The 25,952-nt window shown below is 29.4% G+C and overlaps 1 protein-coding gene across 2 annotated transcripts; it reads right to left on the reverse strand.

Annotated features, from left to right (window-relative positions):
- Positions 1–23,224, reverse strand: LOC105448289 (scavenger receptor class B member 1-like). Of its 2 annotated transcripts, XM_011686789.1 has the most exons (13): positions 22,892–23,224; positions 16,685–16,793; positions 16,507–16,603; positions 12,165–12,256; positions 11,416–11,576; positions 11,109–11,253; positions 9,524–9,724; positions 4,662–4,822; positions 3,545–3,831; positions 2,864–2,982; positions 2,037–2,162; positions 1,336–1,564; positions 1–1,242 (listed from the first exon to the last, which is right to left on the reverse strand). In XM_011686789.1, exons 3-13 carry the CDS (start codon positions 16,538–16,540, stop codon positions 1,139–1,141), a joined length of 1,659 nt encoding a protein of 552 aa, XP_011685091.1. In that variant the 5' UTR covers positions 16,541–16,603; positions 16,685–16,793; positions 22,892–23,224; the 3' UTR covers positions 1–1,138. The 2 variants fall into 2 exon arrangements, with proteins under 2 accessions (XP_011685091.1, XP_011685090.1); XM_011686788.1 differs by lacking the exon at positions 16,685–16,793.
- Between the last annotated feature and the right edge of the window lie 2,728 nt (positions 23,225–25,952).

A 25,952-nucleotide genomic window follows, 5' to 3' on the forward strand; every position in this document is an offset into this window, starting at 1 on the left:
TTTATTTTCCAACTAACTTCGCAATGTTTAATAGTTTTTATTAAAAAAGTATACATTACACAATATTTAATCGTGCAAAAAACAGAACAAATAAATAAGCTTAGCATTAAAGTATAAAAACGAATGAACGCAATAACATTCTTCTTTTAACATAGTGTTGACCTAGCAGAAGTATATAAAAAACACTACAACCATATACCCATGTGTATTCAAACTTAATGTGTTTCTGTCATAATCATCAATTATTTATATAATAATATTGATTTCTTTTTAAACACAGATAACAAAAAAAAAAGATTCATTTAAATAAATCAAAATTAAATTTTATCACAATATCATGTCCTGATATTAATATTAAAAACAAAAATCAATTCTCTGCTTTTTCATAAAGCTTTTTCTGACATAATTCAATATTGAAAATTAATCATAAAGCCAACAGTCAGTTAATTTCTTGTCACACTTATGATCTGCACAAAAAGTGAAGCTGTCAATTAAAAACGAAATATCTTAGTATATCAAATATTTTATGTAACAATAAATTAAATATGTTAACCGAGAATATATACCTATCACTAAATCATAAAAACTTGCAAAAATTTACTATTTCTATATATACTATCAATTACAATGCTATTATGTCACCAATAATAAATGTATAAAATTTCTGACGAACAAGACATCGTCAGAAATTTTATACATATTCAAATAATCTAAATATAAAATCGTAATTGTAACTTAAATCTTGTACTTATGCTTATAACTGCACTGTATATTGTCTAGCTAACATATTTGATGTATATGTATTTGTTATTTGAGTAATTTTTTTGAGTATGAAATTAAAATAATTAATAATCGAAAATATAACATATAATGTAAAATATAAATTAATCGAACACAAATGATAAAAACATTCGAAACCTTATTTACACTTTCCTGTTCAAACTTAAAGTTTCATTATTTCCACTGCAATATATATATCCAAAAAAATACATATACTCGACATACCACTCATTTCTATGTACATTCAACCGTATTGCCTAAATCCCCTTCATCGTAATGATTTCAAGTCTCCGCCGTTGTGATGCTGCGGATAAAAGATCATTGTAAAAAGGTTCCATCGATTTGCCTTCACTCCAAGCTAAATCGCTGCGGACCGCGCATCGATGATACACGCATGTGTAAGATCGTAAAGAGAATCGCATCTCTTTCGTGTCTCCATGCAATCACATTCACGAGCATTAACTACGGCAGTTTAATTATCTGTCAAACAATCTGTCTTCGACGTGATCTTCTTGATCGTCGGTAAAATATTGATAGAAGTGTATTGGCCATTACATAAGGGTATCCTCAAATCGAGATCGTCGTTATTTCTAGCCATTTCCTGCTCCTGCTGCTGCTGCTGCTGCTGCTGATTGAGTATCCATACAATGGATATCAGCGATAGCACCGACGTCGTCACTCCGACTATACCAAGTAGGTACATCATCACCGTCTGCGCGATCGGCAGTACTCGAAGCATCAATTTCAATGCGATTATCAGATAGAACGGAGTCGACCCAATGTACTGCAAGATAGAGATTTATTCGTTGCATGATTTGTTCAAAACGTAATATAAATATCATAAACAGACAATCATACTTAGCTATAAATATTTTCATTTGTGTTAAAAAAAAAAGTAGAATTTTAAAACTTTATATGCTGAAAGAAATAAAAAAAATTTAAAGATAAATCGATAGATAAATTCCACTTATATGTCCAAATATAGGACCAAAAAAAATCCAGCTGACAATGAAACAATTTTAATCTAATAACATTGCAATTATTCTTATTGCATTATCAATCCGCAAATTCGAAATGGAGTAATCTTTTCGTGAAAACGTGATGAAAATGATAACACTGCTCAGCAACTTATGGCTAGTTATAAGTACAAAAAAGAAACGAATTAGAGAAAGTAGAAAGATATATAATCGACATACATAACTTTTACAGACGAAGTAGATCTTTCTATGTCTGTAGCAAAGTTGCTGATTACTCACCAAATCGGACCAAAATAAGGGTATTGTGATGCCATTGAATGCCGCAATTTTAGAATTGAAGCGTGTGTGTTGCATTACCAGATTCGTCTGCATTCTAGAGTGGAAGAATATGGGCACACCGACCGTCTGGAAGGACGCGAAAATAATATTTATTTATTAGCTCGTGATTAAGTTTACATACCTAAACAAACGTTAGAAAATTTTGAAAACGTTAGAATTTGTCATTTTTACTCATAAAATAAAATAAATTATTTTATTTTATTTAAAAAAGAAATAATTTTTTTTTTTTCGATAATTTCAGTTCTTTTACTTATAAAAATACCTTTCGTAATTTACTTTGTAAAAACACTAATTGATCACGCTTTACTTTATTTTGTGAAAAAACTTTCGATGATCTGAAATACATTAGCGTGAATAGCGCGCGTGCAATTAGAATCTAATTCTTTCAGAGAAACTCTTGGTATCGCTACATTTTCATGTCATCATTATATGGACGTTAGATAATATTGAAATAGACCACTTTCAAACGTGTTCTTCGTGTGAGAAATTCTAAGAAATTCTGTAGCGATTGAATAATCCGTGCGTAAGACTTATCTAATCCTAATTATACAAGAATGTAACTGGTACTGTGAGTCTGTCTATCCCAATCATGATCTTCAATATTTACCGCCAGTCCAATATATGTCAATAACTCGCGCGAATTTTTCTTTTTTTAACAATATCGTTCTTGAAGAGAATGATTTTCGCGATATATGTACATCTTTAAAAAATAATGCAAAATTATATATTTTAAATGACATTTCTATTTCGAATACAATCTTATTTACATTTTGTAGTATTACGTAAGACTCATGCTTCTCTCGATCGGGCTTGAGACCTTCCACATTTTCCAGCAGACTCGGATCGGCGTCGAGGAAATGCGGGAGCGACACCGCCGCCGGGATATCTGAACCAGGGAAATAAATTATTTATGAAGTTTCTTAATTGCGACCAAACACGACGTCGTCTTGGAAATAAGATTACGTGTTCATGGCTATCGACACTGAGCAAGAAAATATCAAAATTATGATAATGTACGGCGGAACTCAAGGCAAATGACCTGCAGAAGCAAGGCCACGCGATGTGAACTCATGAGTCTGTATGGCAATATTACGTAATCGTAATGGAACTGTACAAGCTAAATTACAGTTTCATAAGTTATGCCTTATCACTGTAATGATAAAATACTCATCATTTTATCAGTGAATTACATCACAATGTCAAACACATCTCTGCGAAAAAAAATATAAACACGCATAATTTATATTGCACGATATTTAAATGCGATAAATTTAAATTTAATTATGATTATATTAATTATACTATTATATAATTTATGATTATAATATTTATTAATTATAATTTTAGCCGTAATTATGATTATAATGAGAAACACTGCAGGAAGTAAGGAGGAGTCATGTAAACATTTCAGACTTTCCGTCTTTGGCTTCGCTCGGCAGGATACGTACTGTAGTAACACGGTGTTACGTCTGTCAACCCTTTCTTCAGACAGGTCTTCATCTTGCGGCAATAGCATTCGTTGTCCGGGTTCTGATCGGGCGGATCGGCGAAATCGTCCGTGAGGGTGTAGAGATACCCAGGTAGACCGTTATCCAACCAAACCTCTTTCCTGAATTGAATCGGTAACGGTCGGCAAAACGCTTTCCTGAAGATCCTAAAAGTTGCGTGCTTGTCTATGTGCGACGGGAATACGATACCTTCCGTGGAACCTTGAAGCCTGTTACAAACTGTATTTCTAAAACGGAAAAAAATATGTTATTTAGATTGCGCCATTAAAACTTATAGAGATAATTGAAACATTAAATAACTGAAAATTTATTCATTTAAATAAATAATTGAAATTTTAACTATTCTATTTTTTATTAAATTGCTTCTTAATTCTTCGGGTAATTTTTACAAAATCCAATTGTAATATATGCTGAGATTAAATATCTGATTATTATTTTAAACTTCAAATATAAATAATTGTTTCTATTTTTTTTTCTACATATCGAGACAAGGCATAAAGAAATTTTTCTCCAATCATTAAATATAAAACATAACATTGTTTGCGTATTAAAATTAAATTAACGTTATCGTCAATAGTCACATTACTAAGATTTGTTTTTAGTGAGAGAATTAAAAATGAATTTATTGTTGCGACGAGTTGAAGAATACTGAGAACTTATCAAGGAAAAGATTGCACGAATTGACGCGGAAATATATGGCGGCTTCCGGATACGCCGGCATTTCTAATGCTTTTGGAAACAATATTTAGCTTCCATAGTGTTATTTGCGTTTGCATTAATGATTTACACTTTTAAAGGTGTTTCAATTTAGCGCGTTGTTTAATTTTTAACAAAAGTATACATTTTACGATACTCTTAAAATGTCACTTAGCACCTTTTGCCACATGAAAATACGTTTTCTATGTATTCTACCTTAATTGTGTGTAAGTACTTACTAAATAACGGAAAATTTTACTCAAACGATGAAACGTTCGAGTAAAATTTGTCATCTGTCCGTTTAAGGGAAAAAACGTACTTTTTCACACTTTTTTACGATCATTAAAACTTTTGTCCTTACTCTTTTCGCGTCTCGTTGCCCTCCGTCTCGACATATCCCCATTGTGCCATTCCGGGGCTGCCATTGTACTTGTCGATACTGAGATATCGCCCATTCTCTTTTCTCATGTCGGCGTTCTTCTGAACAATCATCGTCACGATGTTCTCTCCTTCGTCGTACATCTGTCAATAATATAAACATAAATTTTCGTAAATTTATACTAAAATTTGTCAGTTTTATTATTATTATTATTATTATTATTATTAGAAATTTTTTAAACACATTATTTCTTTCGTAAATAATATAATCTATTTATTTGTTTAATCTTTGTTTAAAAAATTTTTTTTCTGCGAGTTACGTTGCATTAAAAATGTCTAAAAAAACTAAACGTATGTGTGACGCATTTATACACATTATCCAGAATTAATCAGAACCAAAGAAAAATAAGAAACATATCGACTTATTCGAAATTGACAGGTCATTAGGTCGTGATTATGGATAGCGCAATAGGTTAAATGCGCGATTATAAGTGTAATAGCGAAATAACTTTCGAACGATTAGTAATTAATTCATTTTAAAGTTCATTAGAATCATTAGTATAATTATAGTATATAGTAAATAAAATATATTTTTATCGCGCTTTTACGAAGTTCTTTCACTTCCAGTATTGAAGAATTTATTATCTGTTTGTAAATTAATGTAATATATGTTTTCAGATAGCACAGAGAGTTCAAAAAGAACTCACAATCAGTTTCAATTTTGAGTTCATTTTCAGATGAAAAAAAATGTTTCCATCATCATTTTACTTTTAACTGTTACATGGTTGACATGTCGCTTTCCGTTCAACTGACTTGCGAAGTGCGATTGATTTCTTATATTTAATTATCAAGTCTTACGTTTCTGGACTTTGACCTGGCAAATGTTTCGACAAGTCGTTATTACTGGAATTACCAACCAGGCATCAACGATACAGTGTTATATTGAGAGGGCAAGTCACTACTTTAAGAAATTACGCTTATTCATTATCTCGAAAGCGTCAAGGTCATTATTCCATTAATTGCTGAAGATGATCAAAATTGAATCGAAACGTCCATGGATCAACAAGTATTTAATAAACAAGTATTTAATAAACAATTTATAACACTATCAAATTGTTTTGCGCTTTACTTACCGCGCTATAACTCCCATTAGCCTTGTTTCTTTCTTTTTTTTGTATTATTTGACAATTTCGGGAGTTAACTAATTTTATTTTAAAAAATTTTTAAAAAGAATTCTTTTTGCACCTAAAAATAAACTCAGAATTGATGACATACGATTGAATATACGAATGATTTCTTTTTGAACGCTGTATACTAGTTGGATTAAAAATATTTTATTATTATATTAATATAAAATTTATTATATTTATAATAAATTTATTATATTTATAATATTATATTTATTATATTTATAATAAATTTATTATATTTATAATAAATTTTAAAATATAATAATTTTCAATCATATAGATACAATAAATTTGCAAAATTTCTTTCAAAGCTAATAAAATGTAGAACATATACATACAAATAAGATTCGTTAAAATATTAAAATGTAGTAATTTAGAGTTTGATATAAAGACAATTTATAAACAAAATTTTTAAATAATAAGACTCCTGCGTTATATTAAATTTGCCATTATTTATTACCATGATTTATAATATCAAAGCATTTATATATAGAAAAACAAAATATTTAATAAATCCTTTTATCGTTTTTAACGTGATTTATTACTATTATCATAATATATGTATGTGTTTTGCAATGCGCAATCCAGTTAAATCTTCATAACGATTTTATTCAAATTTTGTGATAAATTCTGTTAAAAATACTCCGTATATGTAATTTTTATGACCTCATAAATAAGCAATAATCTTGTTAAACGTTATTTATTATAAGCGCGCTATTTGAATTATTAATGCGACGAGGGAAAGATAAGTGCAGAAATTATGCGTATCCCTTGGGACCATGCAGTTCTTAAAGTCGTTAACACTAACCTCGTGAACCCTGAAACATGTGTAAATAGTGAAAGGATCAGCGGCTCGCAGTTGCGAAAAACGACGACTATTCAAGACACACGGGTCCGCGACACTGTATACCATTTGCTTTCGCGCGCACTGTCGCATAATCACGATCAGGGTTGTACCATAGATTAATCAAATAATACTATTTATTACTAGGGTTGGGAACATTACCGTAAAAAGGTATATCACATTATCCTCACCATTACTTTACGAGAAAAGTAACTCGTTACCATTTCGTTATTAATTTAAAAAAGTAATGCGTTACCGTTACTTATACTTTTTTGTAATGCTAAAGTATAAAGTATATTATATTTGAAAACTATATTATTTAAAAATTAATATTAAAATTTTAAACTCCAAACTATATAGCAAAGTTTCCTTTATATTAAATTTATCTAATAATTTCTTATATTGATATCTTTATCTTTTAGTGTACTTATCTTTATAAAAATTTAGATTGCAATTCATAAACGCGCACATTTTTTTATCGACAATTTTTATTAAATATTGTTTTTAAACATTAATTTCGTTTTTAAGAATGCAATGCAATGTTTATATTTATTGCCAATATCGAAAATCGGTAGTTCACGTTATATGTATTGAATATATAAGGTACAAAGATTGCAGGAAACTAAAAGAACAATTATAAAAGTAACGTAAAGTAAAAGACTGAAAAATGAAACGACGTACTATTATCGTTACAGTAAAAATGAAACGACGTTACTATTATCATTACAGATGGAGAAAAATAATCGTTATCAGAGAACAGTAATAATAACAACAACGACATTACAAGTTACTTCTCAACTCTGCTTGTTACATATAATGTATAAAAGAAATATGGTAGAAATAAGAAGACATTTCAAAACCTCTTTATTCTTTACTACAAATCTTTATAAGTTAATATGAAGAAACACCGAGCTAGATGGAAACGCGTATTATGGAATTGCCAAATTTTGGTAATAATAAAAAAATTAAAGTAACAAAAATTAAATAATAATTAAAATAATAAAAATAGGAAGAGCTCTTTTAAAAAAAAAATTAAATTATAATAAATCTTTAGTAATATTTAATCTGAATTTCGATAAACTGATATTACAAAATTAATGTCTAATTCAAGAAGAGCAAAATGCGATTGAAATTATTTCAAATATTTTCCGTGTGTTTTTAAATTACCTGCTAATTTATACAAAAACGATTATTCAGGTGCAATATATATTTACATGTAGCAGAAAAATAGAGGGAAAGAAAGAAAGAGGAAGAGAAAAAGAGTGAGAGAGTTAATGTTATATAGGAGCTAATCGTGCATAGAGAATGCGTGCGCTTGAGTGAATTCGTGCACGACGTGGAGTTCAAACAAGTTATGTCGAAATTTTCTTGCCACCAGTAAAATTCGATCGGATAATTTCACATTACTGCTTGGGTCCAAGCATCGAAAAAAAACAAAAAAAATTCTTAAATATCACGGTGACGTTACATACGAAGGTCAAGTCGTGCACTGAGAGAAACCGGTTCCTTTTCGTGCCAAAACTTGCGAGTGTCTCTCCAGTCTTCGACAATACGTAGCGCGATATTATCGATGATCCTTTAATAACCGATCGATGATCGCAGTGCCAATAATTGAGATTCACTATCAATCACTTCTTTTTTTATCTGCTTCATTCTACGTTACGAGACGAAATAAATTATCATAATAATGTTATAAGTAGACGTTTTTCAATTCAAAGGTCAGATATAATGACAAATGGTTGCTGAGTGCTGACACATTCTGTACAGGACCGTGCGTGCGTTAAGCGCGTTCGACAGAGAAACGCGTCTGAATCCTAACCAGTTTGTCCTGATGATTTAGTAATCGCGAATGAGCACCGGGTGTTCGTATGATTAATTAAAACGCACCCCTTCCCCTTTCCTCCTGGATTTCGCCCTGACACTTCACTTTCGGTACTTTTCCAGCTGCTTTCTGCAACGCGTGCGCGTTCGAAAGCAAGCGCCCTTCGCGGCGAAGCTATAACGTCCACGTCCGGTTTTGTCAAAGTGCGCCACGTTTTTATATGCCTACGATTAATTCTGTCGATAAGAACTAGGCCGCAATAAATTCATTGATTGACCAATATTATACTCCAAACTGGTTAAATGATATAACTGTACCTAAAGAGTTTTTTCTTCTTCCTACGTCGCCGGATAAGTATACGTATTTCGAAGTTCTCCTCCTGAATTTCTAGACTTCCTAACGCTTGGGAAACACCAGTAATTGATGACCGAAGAGACTTAATAACGTAATAAACGTCAACTTTGTATACATTGCCACAGATAAATTTGAATAAATAATAAAAATAAAATAAATAAATAAGTATTAAAAAGTCATTTCTTGATGATGCAAATGGATAAAGTTTAAGTAATAATTTTCCACTATTTACGACAGAAAATACTTCAAATGTATTATTATCATCGACTCTATCTATACAAATATCATCATCTCATATAAAATAACACAGAAAAAATTGAAGATAATGTTTTTTTTGCGAATTTACTTATCTTAGCAATGGTAAGCATTTTTATTAAACAAATCATCTATCTTTTTCTTTCATCGTAATACACTTTGCAAGAAATCGAAAAAAAAGTTTTGCATAGATATCAATATAAAAACTATCCAGCATATAAGATCAAGACGAGACATTAAATTATTAAGTGTTTAAGCAAATACATGTACACGTGTTCTCAATTTTGCTCTCAATTATTGTTCTTAATTATTTCTCAATAATTTTTTTATAAGGTTATACATTTCGGTATCATTTGAGAAGTAGAAGTCGATTTACTCACCCTGTCCAAGAGGCCGAATTTTATGAAGTTAATAAAATTCGGCACGATTCCACCGGCCAATTTTATCAATGGATCCTCGTAACCCCACAAATATTCGTGTACCGAGATATTGAGAATCGGTTTCGAATTCAATACATTAGCCAGTTGTATCAAAGGAAAGTTCACTATAAATCCAGCATTACTCAAAGCGGATGAGACACCCTGCGTCAGAATAGTTTTGCGTTTGTAATAAATTATTTAAAATAATCTTAAATATTAAATTTAATTAATTGCAAAATTAAACGTAAATGTATTTCTGTCAACAAAAATATCTGAAACTGAAAAACTGTATTCTATCTTTCAGATTTTCTTGTGCTAAAGGAAAAAACAACTTTTTGCTTTATGATTCGAGATCACGTTCATCTTATCATTTATTATGTCGAACAAAGATCATCGTAACAATAGTGACTAATACGTTTCTCAAGAACGATATCAGCAATAATGTATAATTAATGAAAAAATTATGCATAACTTATGCATAAATTATTTACAAGTTGTTTTTCTATAGCGGCTGTAATAGAATCAATGAATAATTTATTAACGTAAAATAATGCAAACGTCACGTCTGCAGATAAAAACTAATAGTATGTCTAAAATAAAAAAAATAAAATGAAAATTATTTCAATTTTGATCACAAAGATAAAAAGTTGCTTATTTTTTTTATTAATGATTAAAATATATACATCATCGGTTTAACCACAAAACCGTAATAAAATATTCAAAACATTGCAAAGAAATTTGAATATATTCTGAAATTACAGGAATACAAATATTAATAACATATATTTGAATCGTCTGGATTGGATTTTTTCTTAACAGGAGAAAAAATTTCGAAAAGACAAACTTTTTCTTTATGCTTTGCTTTAAAGTAAATAATTTTACTTTCAGTGCATTTTCTATTTTTTCTCGTATGATAACAATGAATCTGTTTCGTCTCTTTTCATTACTTGACTCCGATCTATAACCATCGTGTTTTAAATCAGCTTTATATATTGCTTTATGTCAAAAATATGTAAATGTCCTTTATTTATTCGTTTTGTATAACGTTCTGTAACAAATGTAAAATGCACCTCTATTGTTTTTAATTAATATGCGTTCTCCATGTAATTTAATTATTATTGAGATGGTTATGTGTAAGCCAATATGAGCCATCTTGTCAATTTTACAGATTAATAAAGAATATATTTAGTGTTTTATTACCTAAATTTTGGCTCGTTTATTGGCCTTTATTTCTTTTAAATTCTTATACATACGAGCAATTTTTCTTATAACTATTAAAAAGAAAGAAGAGAAAAGTTTTTAACAAGTTTGTATGCTTATCTTTATATTGTATTAAGTAGCTATTCTACTGGCGATAACTCAGAAATGTTGATAAATATGTTTTACAAAATTCGGAATTTATTAAAAAAACCGACTGGCATTTTTTTTTATTATACATCGAATTAATCTTTATAGGATCGATGTAAATACATAAATAATAATTTATTATATCAATTTGTTACGTTGATTAATAATTAATTACGCTATTATAATTTATTACGCTTACCAAGAGAGGTACATTTGGAACGTTAACTATGTTCATCATAGGATCATCGACTGACTTCTCGGGAACATAAACTACCGTCCTTCTGGGAATGTAAGTCATAGTGCCGTTATCGTTATACGTGATGTTATCGTGCACAACAAATTCTCTGAAAACACATAGAATTTCCAACATACACTTATTGTACTAAAAGAATTATTTGCATGTAAGGCATTAAATAATAGTATACAAAACATTTTATTCGCAATACGCCTGCATGAATAACATAATCTTAAAATAATAAAAATAAGAAAATGTAAAACATGCTTACTGATACACATATGGCCCTATTTCTTCGACTTTAAGCTTCTCTTTACCGCTTAGAAATTCTTCTGGATTGGTAATGTTAAATATATATACATTTAAATAAATGTCAAGAGGTGGTTTCTTCCATATTGTAAAGAGTAATGAGTGCGGTGACATTTGTAGGTTCTGTAAAATCACGTTTTACATTAATATATTTTATTCGAAATATATATTTTGCATTTGCAATTTATAAAATAAAATAATTATTTAAATATTAATAATTATTTTAGAAGATTTCTATAATGATTTACTGTAACATACATGTTATATAAAATAGATAATATATTATTCATAATTTTAAAAAATGAGATTCCGAAACCTTTTTTTTTATTAAAAGTAAAATATTAACGTTTGAAAGTGATTGAATTATTTGAAATTAATATATAATAATTTAGAACTCCCCCGTATAGCAGAAATATTCGAAATACATCATGGCAATATTCTAAAATATTATATCCCAAATATATCTTTATAGTATCCCTACAATATATTTTGAACATTTCTGCTTTGTGAGTTTTCCCCTGTAAAACATACTTTTATTATGTTAATTATGTAGCATTTTAATCTGGAAAAAGAATTAAAAATGTTTTATTCAAAATAAAACATCTTTATTTTAATATCTCCTTCCAATTAAAATCTTTTTCTTTGTTTTGTACAGATTTCTTTATTTGCTTCTACTAGTTTCTGCATTTTTCCATATTCATAGATACTTACATATTCCAATATCATGGTTATAGGATCGATGATGTAAATCATATATGTTAAGGAACTACATCCGATGCCTATTATAAATAAGATGATGCATTCTAAAAAAAAGAGAAAACATTTTCTTTAGCAATCACGACTTATAATGTTTATGCTGTCGCGAATAATACTACCTACGTAAAATTCCAATTAAATTTGCATATCGATTTTCGAGAGTCGATAATATATTAAAATGTCTTTTTTGCAATCGAATACATTTTGATTGGATAATAAAATACGAATAAGATAAATAACCATTATCTACAAGTATTCGTACAAACGCACATTTTTTTAAGCATAATAACTTTTTTTTTTATTAAAAATGTATTTATATCCCTGTTAAGAAGTTTAAAAAAAGGGTTTATTCTTATATTTAATCGTATATCATCGGTTCTGAGTTTATTTTTAGATGCAAGAAGAATTCTTTTTCAGAATTTTTCGACAAAGAATTCTTTTTGGGGCATACGAAGCATAGTGAGGAAAGTGTAGCGTTAATCGCTGCCAATAGCAAACTGCAAGAGCAGTGCAGCGCTGCTTGTGAAAAGGAAGGGCTTTATTGATTTGAAAATTTCATAGGAATGTAATTTCCGATAAAATGTAGATAAAAAATAAGCCGCCAAATGTTTATCCGTTAAAATTTCATAGGATAAACCGACAACTATAGATCGAATATTATACTTGAACGAATAATCCGATCTTTTTCAAAGAAAAAAAAAATCAGGAAATTTTTTTCCGTTATAATTTCATAGGATAAACCAACACTTCAGATCTAACATCATACTTGAATAGATAATCCGATTTCTTTTTCAACGGAAAAAACCTGGAAATTTTTTTCAGTGTAATATTTATTACACTGTTTGATTAGTTGTAGTCGTTATAGATACATATCATGAATTAATAGATGTGATAAGACACGTAGAATCTTTTGCTGGTCTATTTAGGATAAAAAATTTCCAGGTTTTTTTCGTTGAAAAAGAAATCGGATTATCTATTCAAGTATAATGTTCGATCTGAAGTGTCGGTTTATCCTAAATAGACCAGCAAAAGATTCTACGTGTCATCTTATCACATCTATTAATTCATGATATGTATCTATAACGACTACGACTACTCCGCTACTGTGTCAAACATGAAACATCTTTATTGATCAATGGTGAGGCACGTTCGTGTCTCGGCGCTAAAGAATATAATTTACACCGATACGAGCAATATTTATTGTCTCAATTATAAATGAACCATAAGTGAACATAAATCGTAATTTTTTTATTACTGACAAATGAAACACGAGACAAACATAAGGCGGAAAGATGTTTGAAATGTGATATAGTACTTTTTTCTCCGTACAAGCGATTTATCGATTATTCATTCCTGTGACGTGGGACTATGAATTCCCTTGATCAAATAACTTAGAATGAAGTAAACACTTGAAGCGTCTGCATTATTGCATTATACGACTGGTTTTCGGTATACAAATCGATATACGATTAAATACGACATTTGTGAAGAAATATTAGACATCTTTGACAAATCTCTGTTTACCACTTCGCGCTTCCAGTACGTGTCAAAATGCGATGCCTTTCAGTGCGTATTTGCCTACCATTCACCTTCGACTTCGCCCAATCTCGCGTGAAAGAAGGCGGATTATTCGAACGGAATTCGGCTCGATACCGTCATTTCGCCTGTCCGCGTGTGCGTGTACGCACGACTCATTGACCACATGCAATCTTTCATGCCTTAAGGCCGTCGATTTGTCAATAAGCGTTCAATGTCCTAGACCGTTCGAGTAATTCCCCTCAGTAAATTCCCGGAACTATTAGTTCCCGGAGGGAAAAAAGAGACAGTGAAATATAAGGACTTGTTAATTTGAATGGATATTCTCCATTTCTCTGGACTGTGATTTTAATTTTAAAATCAAATTAGGAAGACTTTACATTTTAATGTTACGGAAAACATATTAATATCCTTATTAGATAAAACAAGATTAGAAAATATAAGAATATTAATGTCGATTGATAAATTCTTTTGTCAATAAAATTTAATTTATTTATAAAAATTAGAAGATTAAACTAATCTCTTATCCGTAAAGATTTCACAAGTTTAAACGTAGACCAATTAACTACTTATATTATTATAAGTATTATATTAAATTGTTAAAGCTTTGCTATTTTTAAAAGAAAATTATATTCTCTCTGTATATTGATGTACTTATTATTTTTGTGCACTGTTTTAAAATTTTGAAATCTTAAAAAGTATTAATAAATATATTCGAAAATATCTAAAATTTGATAAATACTTTTATAAATTTTAAAATGGTTTATAATTATATGCGTAACCATTATTCTATTATTTATAGAAATATGATTGTGTTCTAGTTTTCAGTTGCAATGTATGTACCATCGATCGTCATTCTTTTGTTATTTTTATTAATTAAGGCAGTGTTCCAAAATTTCCAGTGCTAAAAATTTATAATGCACGTAACGTAAACTATAGATTTTCAGTGCTGGCAATGAATTTTGGAACACAACCTAATTCGAAAATTTTTGATTTATTGTTATTACTTATGAACGAGATATATTCAACAGCTTATAATTACAATACCGAAAGGATCTCGTAAGTCGTATCGTATCCATCAACTAATAAATATCAAATAACAAGTCTGTAGCGTCTGTGATGTCTAGTTAGAAAAATTTGGATTTATTGTTATTGCTTATGAATGAGATACGTATTCAATAATATACCACTTACAATTAGTTATAATATACGAAAAAATCTCATAATGTTGTATCGTATCCTTCAACTAACGGTATACTAACGAATATCAAATAACGATTCTCTATTCACATATGTACAAGTATCGCAAATATCCCCTTATCTTTCCGAGAATCATATTTTAAAGCATATGCCTAATTTGCAAATCTACGGAATACATCTCTTTTACGTTGAAATGCTATCAATGCCGAATTGTCGTTTCCGGCACTCTACGTATTTTCAGCACTAATCATCGCTCGATGAATAAAACAGGACAAATTACGGAATTCCCTAAAATTTAAAAAAAAAAAGTTAAAGAATTTTTCAGAAAAAGTGAAATAAACTTAGGTTTAAAAAAATTATTTTCTAAATTTTTAGAAAAACTTGTTAACAACGATTAAATCTTAGAAATCTTAGATTGCTATTAAAAAAGCGTTTTATTCTTCAAGTGATCATCATGTTCTACCCATGAAAAATGTCAATTATTTATATTATAATAATACCGCTTTAAATGAATGACATAAAATTTAATTGAATAATGAAAAAAATTAAAAATAATTGAATTAAATGGACCATATATAAAACATATTGAGGACAACAACCTTGGAATAAACCTTGAAAGAGATTTTACTGTGGAAAAAGTTACTCGCAACTCTTACGCAAACATTTGTTACCAGTTGTGAAATGGTGAAATGAGCTTACGTGTGTATATTTAAATTCGATTCTCTTGAAAATTTAGGAAATATTGCAGCTACATTTAATTAAAAATTTATAAATAGCAGATGCCTTTAGTAAAATTTAAATGTAGATACATAGGTATACGGATCGCATACCTTGAAGTAACATCTGATAGATAAGCAGCTTACCTTGACTTGGATTGCGCGTTATCTGTGGTTAAGTAAAAAGAGGATCAATCAGGGTCACTCGTCCAGGTTCTCATTCAAAATTTTTAATTTGATCAAACAATAAATCTCCAAACAATAAAGATTGAACAATCTTGAAGATTATTCGCCGAAGGTTTTTTTATAGATCGATGCGGAAAAAAGTACATATTTTCGCATGCAAAATATGATACTGATTTATTTAAAAAATGCAATATTTATGTGAAATACATTTTTTTCTATTGTTCTTCTTATTTTCATTAATTATTTTAGTGAAAGAGCATAATGAATTTAGCTATATTTATAAATTATATGTCTATATATATATTTAATTATTTATATAATTGCCAAGTAACGAAGCTTAAATTAAATTTTCAAGATATTTGAATGGACATATTGATAAAAAAAATCCATACAAATTGTGCACATATACATATATTTTTGCATTTACATACACTCGCAGAACAAGTCATCATGATATAAAAATAATATCAAAATAACGTTAAAATGATTATTAAAAGACACGTTTTTGATCGAGTTATTTTGACGATATCGTGACTTGCTGTTCTGCTTGGGTAGAGTGGTATGTTAAATATTCCAAATTCAAATAACGATAATTATCACCGTTATTGTTAAATGATTCGACTCATACGTCCTCACATTGCAAATTAGAGATTACTCACTTTTAAACTGCTGTAGCGCGATTGCGGACTTCATGGCTATGACCCGATTCTTGTCGCTTTAAGTTTTTTTTCTTCGTTACCTTGACTGAGCTGAATCCTGAAATGAATGCAAAACCATTCAGTTATTAGCTAAATCGGGAATATAATTAATAAAACAAAGGTCAAGATTATCAATTACATTCAAGGCGGCTGTCAGACTAATTGAATATGTCTATTGTGTGACTATCGCATCAAATCTTTCTGCACTCTTTTCTTTCTTAGAAAAGGTCAGTACTTTAAGGAGTAATCTTGAAAAAGGAACGAGAGATAATTAATTCTCCAGTTGCTCCCTTGCATATCTAAATTTGTTTTATTTGCAATTTAACACTTTATTGCATCAAGTTCATTAGTATTATTATTCAATAGAATTATTTATTAGTATTATTATTTAAGCAGGCATGAAAAAAAGTAGAGAGAGAGAGAGGAACTGGTCCTAATACAAACTCTCTTTTTTCATTTGTAATATGGTCTTTTATCATTCATTAATGATTCATTTTTATGCATATAACCAAACTGAATTGATTTCGTGAATAACTTATAATCAAGTTTTCGATGATCCAATTTAATTTATCGCGATCGTATAAACGTATAACCGGTACCGTTTGTTTATGCGGTGCAAGCAGTAAATTTAACGCTATTCACCGTGAATTTACCGATGCTATTAGCACCTTACTCGTATTTGCATGACGGCCGCAGTTATTTCCTTCTCAGTAAAATCCATGGACATTTTTCTCCGTTATTCTTCCTATAAACGTATTGACTCACAAGATAAAGATGTTCAATTACAGAACGAATCACGAAGACAAAAAAAAAAGAAAAATTATTAAACGATATTAATACCATCTCAATTACTTAAACTTGCGTTTTTCTACTTTTTTTAGAAGCATAAAATATGTTCTTATCTAATTTGATACCATCTAATTTACCGTAATAATTATTTAATTTATATGTACATAATTTTTAAAAATAATCACATTTATTAATATAAATTAAAAATATAAACATAAAATGGTTCCTACGAATAAATCAATAAACATATGTGTCTATGCGAGCCTCCGCCGTTATTAATGCATATATAAAATTAATGTAATTTACTAGTAAGTAATATTAAAATAAAAAGTATATTTCAATCCTAATTTGGATCTTCTTTAATGTAGTAGGTAGAATCGTAAAATTATCATGAGTATTTTGAACTAACTTGGCTGTAATCCTTTTTCGTGGTTCTCGTCAAATACAAGCGTCATATGTTTAAAAAAAAATTCAACAATTAAAGATCACGCATCAAAGTTATTGAAACATTGTTAAATAACTTCGATGATCTTGAAATCTTCCTTTTCTAAACATATAAAAACATATAAAAACATATAAAAATAAGCTTAAATAACTGACGAGAACTACGAAAAGGGCTTACAACCAAGTTTTAAATTTGAAAAACAAGTTTTAAAATATGAGCATGGAAATGGGAAATATACTGTTACGTAATTTATTCCTTGACTTTTAAAATAAAACTAAAAATAATAAAGAATTAAATTTAATATAGTATTCTAAAACAACGAGAATTCATGAAAATCAGTTCAAACAAAGCAGATCATATGCTTTTACAATAAATTTAAAAAAATATAATTACAAATGTACAATGCAGCTCGCTTAATCGGATTGTTATCACAAAGTGTGTATATGTGTTATTTTCCTTCTTCATAATATCGGACAGTCATTCATTATATGTTATAAAACTTATCACCTATTAAATAAAGATATGAATAAACATCATTCATAAAGCATGCGTATATTTCATGGCAAGTTCGAAAACAAAGTACGCAGAATCATTAATTTACGTTATCTGGTTAACGCTGAGGTTCAATCAACAATTGAGTATACTCCCATGCGTTTCACCGATTAAAAGCTATTTTGTTAAGTGTCCTTGTCAATAAACTTATTTCTCTCATCACCCTTCGAATAACACAACAATATTTTCCATATCTTTCCTTCACAATTTCTAATAAAAATTCATTCTTTAGCTCAAATCTGTATATTTTTTTCAGCGCTTGTATTGATTACTTCTAACAAGATTCATAATTTCTAATAAAAAATAATTCTCAAGCTCAAATCTATATTTTTTTCAACACTTGTAATTACTTTTTATTAAACAATTAATTACATAACTAATTGATAACAGATAATAATTGGCTGTACAATGTTAATTATTAATTACTAACAGTCAACAGTAGAAACACAGATCAAGTGGCGATAACTCAATTACTCAATTATGCAATTTTTTAATGCATTCTAATATTCTTAGATAGGCAAATATAACAATGAATGTTTCATCAAGCGCATATAGAAACGTTCTGTAGTATCTCGATCGCATTAATTATAACATTAATAGTTTGCTAACGCGAATTCTAATTTCTCGTTGATGTAGCTATTTCGTATTGATCAATTAATCACGCCCACTTGTTTAAGTATATCTGCACATAACGTAATCGTATCATAGTATTCGTATAGGAAAATTATAAACATCAATTTTGATTAAAGTGAACTACAAAAATAACCATTCCATTGAATATTATGATTTAAATAAAAATAATTGTTTAAAATTATTAAACGTAACAAATAACATTGTGTATTGAGACATTGTTCTCTATACAATTACGAAAGAACATACTGCTTTTCACTTTATATCGCTTTTTTAATTCAATAGTCGAGCGTATTATGATATATGTACATTTTGTGAACAAGTATGAAATCATGAATTTTGAAAGTTTTAAACTTTCAAAGTAAATCACGATTTAAGTAATTTTGTTTGTAATGAGAAATTCGGTATCAACTCTTTATTGAGAAAGATAAAGGAAATAATAAAATTCCCATAAAGATAAAGATGAAAGTCGTAATTAAAGTCAAAATTAAAATGTAATATATAAAGTGTATTTAAAACTTTAATATATATAATATTATATATTATTAAATTGTATTTGAAATTGTCACTGTCACCAATCGACACATAAACAGAGATATAAAAAGACGTAAGTATAAATTATGAAATTTAGGTACTCTTACACATTGCAATTGCTAGTTGCAAATTTTATAAGTTGTACTCATTGTAATCTAAACGTGATCCACAATCAATTTTTTTTATTGTGGATCACTGCTCACGTCAATTTTTATTTTGTAGAAAAACAAATAAAATTATATCTTATGATAAGATAATACATAAGAAATAATTACCTGTCACAGCATGTCATGCATAATTTCGCAATGACTTATAACCTTTTTTGATACTTAAATTAAATTATTAAATTATTAAAAATTTAAATTATTAAAAACCTTTTTTTGAAACTTTCTTTATATTATTTAATAAATATATCTTTGCTATTTCTTGTTTATATAATAATGCAGAGAAAGAAAGCGCCTTCTCTTATAATATTATATCTATAAGGGCTCAGACACAATAAAAGGAACAAGAAATCGAATATTTAAATTTAAGCAAAAGTCAAAGACAGATAATGAGATTTTTCGTCCTATTCTGATTTTTGCCTGATGTTCAATTTTTTGTTCCTTATTCCCTTTTATTTCCTAACAAATTGAAATTCACACGATGTGGAACATGTTGAAATAATCACTCAGTTATTAGTTATATCTATAGATCTACAAAAGCGTAAAAATTTATATTAGAAATTATTTAAAACCATAATTAATAGAGTTCATATGCTATTACTTATAATAATAAAATATTTAATAATATAAAAATAAAATACTTGATTATTAAATTCTTCTTGATTATTAAATGTTTTGTAAATAAATGATCGAGATAATAATTTGTAAAATAATTCTATAATATAATGTTAATGGTAATAAGCGTTTAATAAGTAAGGTTAAAGTAGCGTAATTTGATCAACAACATTTTTTGAGCGCTGCAGTTCGTAGTGTTCGCACTAGACAGTTGTTTATGTCATTAAATTGTCATTGTATTAGCTCACTTTTGATGAGACATAGAGCTGATTGAAGTGTTAATTTTTGCTAACTTTTGTTAATTTTTTTTTTTTTTTTTTTTAGTTGACCAAATTACGCTGTACTCCCCTATTTTTTGTAATTAAACAACTCTTTTATCGCAGGGGACAATAAATTATTTCGCGCACAATCGACATTGTAAAATTTATTCACTTATCTTACATATATAAACGCTACGAGTCCGCATATTTTTTTTACTGTCTAAATTTTGTTATTAAAGAGATATCGATTTTATCATTTATGTAAATAACGAAAATCTCGTACGTGTGTACGACATCGAACGTATGTACAATTTCCAACTTTGAGCTATTGAAGCTTATTTTTATATTGAAATTTAAATAAAATAAAGCTAAAAGTCCAAACGAATAATATTCAATAAAAATAAACGAAGAAGAGCAAAGCCAGGTTAATATAATGTAAAAGAGTAAATAAATAGTCGTATTATAAATCATTCTGAGTCAATACAATAAAAAATAAGCAACATAAGTTTCGACCTTGCAAAAATGGTCATCGATTTTCAGTGTTATAAAAAATTAAAAAAGTTCGATTAATTTTGCGTAACATTATTATATTGATTTATTGAGTAAACATTCGAAGAGGGACTGATTGCATCCTACGCACAATTTATATCTGAAGCAACGCTGCGATGGAAACACCACTATATTATCGTACACGTGCATCTGGAAGATGTGCCTGTGTAACACATATGTAAATCATAAACTATAATTAAAAGGTATAATAATTTATTCCTACAGAAACGTTATTCGTCCGGTAAAGGATACACTGTAACGTCTCTGTCAGTACAAAAAACGTCTTCTGATCGTAGCAAAAAAATTATGTAGCAAAAAAATATACTTGGCGGGAGGCGTTACCTGATCCGCGTCTCCTGATAAAGATAACACGAGATTATGCAATTACATATAACTACGACTAAACAATATCTTTGTTGATTTTATTTTCACCTCAATGGAAAAAAATTGAAAGCAAATTCCCGTTTTCATACAGAAAAACTACAAAATATACAAATATACGCTAAATGCAATAGTATCTGTGTCGATAAGATTCATTACATAATTATAGATCACTAATTTCGTGATCTTCGATTGAAAAAGTACGTGTGTTTATCTCTTTTAATAATTGTAACAGCGACTGCTCTGAATAAATGATATAACGTAGATTGATAAAAGATTCTAAAAACTTATGTCAAAAATAGATTGGACGCGTAAACAAGACATGCAGTCGGAAACAGTCGATAAAAATCGCATTTTCCCCGTGAAATCATTCGCTGATCTTTTCTCTCGTAACTCTGTCGTCAATTGCTGGAGCAGGTTAAATATTTTGCATTTGTGATAATATTTTATCTTAATCGAACCTTTTTCGGCGATACAAGAAATTGCTATCGTTTGATGAGCAGATAAAAATGAAAACATTCGAGCGGAAGTTTCGTATCTACATAACGCCGAAATAGATAAAATATTGTCACAAATGCAAAATATTTAACCTGCTCCAGCAATTGACGACAGAGTCACGAGAGAAAAGATCAGCGAATGATTTCACGGGGAAAATGCGATTTTTATCGACTGTTTCCGACTCGATCTCATAAACAGGTTTTCAACAGAGAAATTCATCGGAATTGTCCGTACGAATGATGACTGGTACAACCTTGTAGGGAGGCTTGAAGCAGGAGATTACAGAATTGTACCAGGCGTGAATATATATATCTTTTCAATGATTCATTACCGATATTTATTGTTATATAATAATTGTTACGTAATAATTATGTAACTCAAAAATTCGAGGCGCGCAAGGCAAACTTGATCGGAACGAAGATGATATTCGATCTAACTCGATAAGAAAGTGTCTCGCTTGAAGAGAGAATCGGTTCTGTTCGGAAATCCTTCCGAGAAAACGATATAAATTCGCGGAAATTTGGGAAGGATTCCGGAAAAGAATCCGCGTGATTAGATCGCGAATTGAGCTAGGAGAGCAACTGCACGTGACCACCGAATACTTCATTAATAGAGAAAGTGCAAGAAGGAAATTGAATGTATTCGATAACACGCTCTGAACACTTGAAACACTCAAAACTAATTCCCGTTATATTTAAATTGTCACATTGAAAAAGCTCTCCTAAATCCAAACATTACCTAAGTATATCACGAAACAATTTATAAATGTAACTTTATTTTAAATTAATTTAAAATTAAAAGAAAAATTGAAAACAAAAAAAGGAACAGAGAGTATGTATTAAAAATATTTAAATTATAGATTTAAATTTATTGTTAATTTCTATCAATTTAATTCAATTTTATTTATTTGATATTTCCATATAACGTACCTTCTATGTAAAGTACGTCTCTGTTGTCAGCTGTATGAGGGATGCATCAAACCGAGCGAGACTCCGGCGGGACGTCTGCGCGAACGACGAGACGTCGCGTCGAAAAATCGCGGGGATCACTTTTCACAATTATTCCCTCTGTGTCCGCGAAAGAAAACTCGACGAACGAATGCGACGAGAGTCAAATGAAAAATCGCTCCCGCCGAGATCGCCGGTCACTTTGAGACGCGAGTGGAAAATTTTCGGAGAACGGGAAAATGTGCCGCACTCGCCGATTCTACGCTCCCTCAGCGAGTCTCTCACAGTCTCTCCCTCTTTCTCAATCGTACGTTTAGTGCGTACGAGTCTTACGTGCGGTCCCCTTTATACCGTCGTTCACTTGGGAGTAACCCAGACGACCCTCCTCTTCGGTCCAGTACAGTCTCCGAGCTCGAGTAATCGCCTGTACTGCAGTGTTTGCTTGTGGTGTACTGATAGCTAATCGTTGTCGAATAAATTAAGTTTTGTAAATATTCGAAAAACTAGATTACAAAATAAAATTTTCTCTTTTTTTTTCGAAATTTCAGCGAAATCGGATCAAAGGTCTTGAATCATACATATCGTTTATTTGATTCCTCATGTTACAAACAACCATAATTTACAGTGATATTTTTCGCATTTTTACTGATTCTTTTCTAGTCAGAAGTACCAGTAAAAAAATCGAGACTGCTCAGATAAATTTAAAATAGTATTGTTAGAAGAACAGTAAAAAAATAACGCAAAATTTATATTCTGTAACGGAGTTCTTCAATTTGTTAACGAGTGCTTAGCGCTTTTTTTCTTTATTAGTAAGTCAAAAAACATTCAAATGCGGGAGAGAAAGTACCGGTTATATCGAAAAAAATATAAATCGCCAAAAAATTTAAATAACCAAATAATTAAATATTTTCTAGCATTATTATTATTATTATTTCAATCATCTATTATATTAAGGACTTTATAATATATCTGTAACGCAACAGAGATACATTTTTTCATCCTCTCAATACTGAAAAGATTTAGTGATTATAAGATCGCAAAGTCCTCGTGTTGCTAATAATAAAACACATCCGCCATTTTGCAATATATTTTCCAAGATAGTCGAATCGCAATTTTCTCACAATTTAAATAAATTAACAATAAAGAAGGCAATGGAAATCAGCGTGGTTAGTAATACGCAGTTTAATATTATTAAAACAAAGAGTTTCACTCTCACATATATTTCAATGATTAGACTTTTAGTTCTTGACGAATGCAAATCTATAGCATTAAGTGTCTTATTTAAATCCTTTTGACCATGACCTGTACAGTTTTACTTATAATTTTATATTTTGACGTATTATTTCATAATGTTGCGATGTTGTGCGTTCTATTGTACCGGAGGCTATACAATACATCCAGCTTTTCAAGTGCTTGGACGATATTAGAGAAGAATTTGGCAATTCCCTCATCAACCGATTGTAGTAGGATACGCACATTTTCATGATTAATAAATACATGATTAAGCGAGAAACCATGATTTACTTTATATTCACTGAAGATAGCTGAGCAAATGAGCCAAAACGTTTGAAATATATAATATGTGAGAATAAAACTCTTTGTTTTAATATTAAACTGCGTATTACTAACCACGCTGATTCCCATTGCCTTTTTTCATTACTATATTTTTAATTTCGGAAATCTTATAGGAATTTATTGTTTTAAACAACGTTATCCGAGGAATTAGTAACAATTAAAAAGTATCTCTAAATCATCTATAGCCCCAACATTCATCATAAAAATTAATTTAAAAAATGAACCCTTATTAATTATTTACACTTTTGAATAATTTTGTTAAAAAAAAATTAATTTCAATCTAGTAAAAAAACTATCATTAAAAAATAATGCGTTAATTTTGGGGCTACGTAGAATAAAATGCGGCATAAAAACTGAAAATTTTCATTATTTTAAAATTACTTGAGTTTTCAAAAATAAGCCATTCCACACAACTGAGCCGATTAAAATGAGGCTGACACAGAATGAGACGTAAGCACTTAAGACCGGAACTGCAAAGAAGCAGAAATAAATGATAAGCGCTCACGGCTATTAACGTAAACGTTAGAATAAATTAAAACATATATTTATATTAAATCGTGCTTATACTTACGCTTTTTCTGCCTTACATTGCATTAATAATTAGATAGACGTAAGCACTTTTTTTTCTTCCATCAGTGTGATTCATTCAATCACAATGATATGAACACACTAAGCTAGAATTCCTAACGCTAATCATTCGTACAGTAATTGTAACTTGACGCGATAATAAGCCCCATCTACATAAGTCACAAATGCAAAACGCAAACGCGGACGTTTTTCTCTTTCTTTTTTTTTGACGTTCCTTTTTTTTCTCCGCGTTTGCGTTTGCGTTTGCGTTTGCGATTTATGTAGATGGGGCTATAGAGTAAACCCTGTATATACGCCGCACCTATTAAAAACTTAATTTATCAGATATTATCTATTAAGTTTAAGTTAAATAAACTATGCCAGTAAAAACTTTATACTGCTTACTATTATAAAAAAATATTAGGTATCCAAATTATTTATTTTTTATATTTTAAAAAAGAATATTCTTTAAACCCTTGCATTTTTGCCTTATAAAAATAGGGGTGGGTTATACTACTCATGAGTGGGATAAATGACTCGAAAAATATACAAATAATCTAAATAATAATAGTGAATTACACGTGAATTGACAACGTAATTTGCATTAATAAATAAATAAAGAACGTAGAACTTATTACAGATTATGAATAAGTATATACATAATTAGTATATACATACATGAATGTTATGATTAATGTATTATAAAGGGCGTATTATCAGGTATTATTATTCATTTTTATATTTATAAATAAATAATAGAGCGTCTGTACTATGTCTATACTACATAAATCCCACGCGCTAAAAATGCCGTATATATCCCAAACAGATGGAATATACGAGACAATAAACTAAACAAAGAATACAAGAACTAAGCACCTGTCTCTTATACACATCTCTGAGC

Source organism: Wasmannia auropunctata, unplaced genomic scaffold (assembly GCF_000956235.1).
Source record: "Wasmannia auropunctata unplaced genomic scaffold, wasmannia.A_1.0 LD336088.1, whole genome shotgun sequence".
Taxonomy (NCBI): Eukaryota; Metazoa; Arthropoda; class Insecta; order Hymenoptera; family Formicidae; genus Wasmannia; species Wasmannia auropunctata.

Bases quoted from the DNA above. Each gene is read 5' to 3' on its own strand.
- LOC105448289 (XM_011686788.1), bottom strand. From the start codon at position 16,540: ATGAAGTCCGCAATCGCGCTACAGCAGTTTAAAA. The intron at 11,577-12,164 runs GTAAGTATCTAT...GTGATTTTACAG, and splicing joins TAACCATGATATTGGAATAT to AACCTACAAATGTCACCGCA. The intron at 9,725-11,108 runs GTAAGCGTAATA...ATTCTGACGCAG, and splicing joins TTCCAAATGTACCTCTCTTG to GGTGTCTCATCCGCTTTGAG.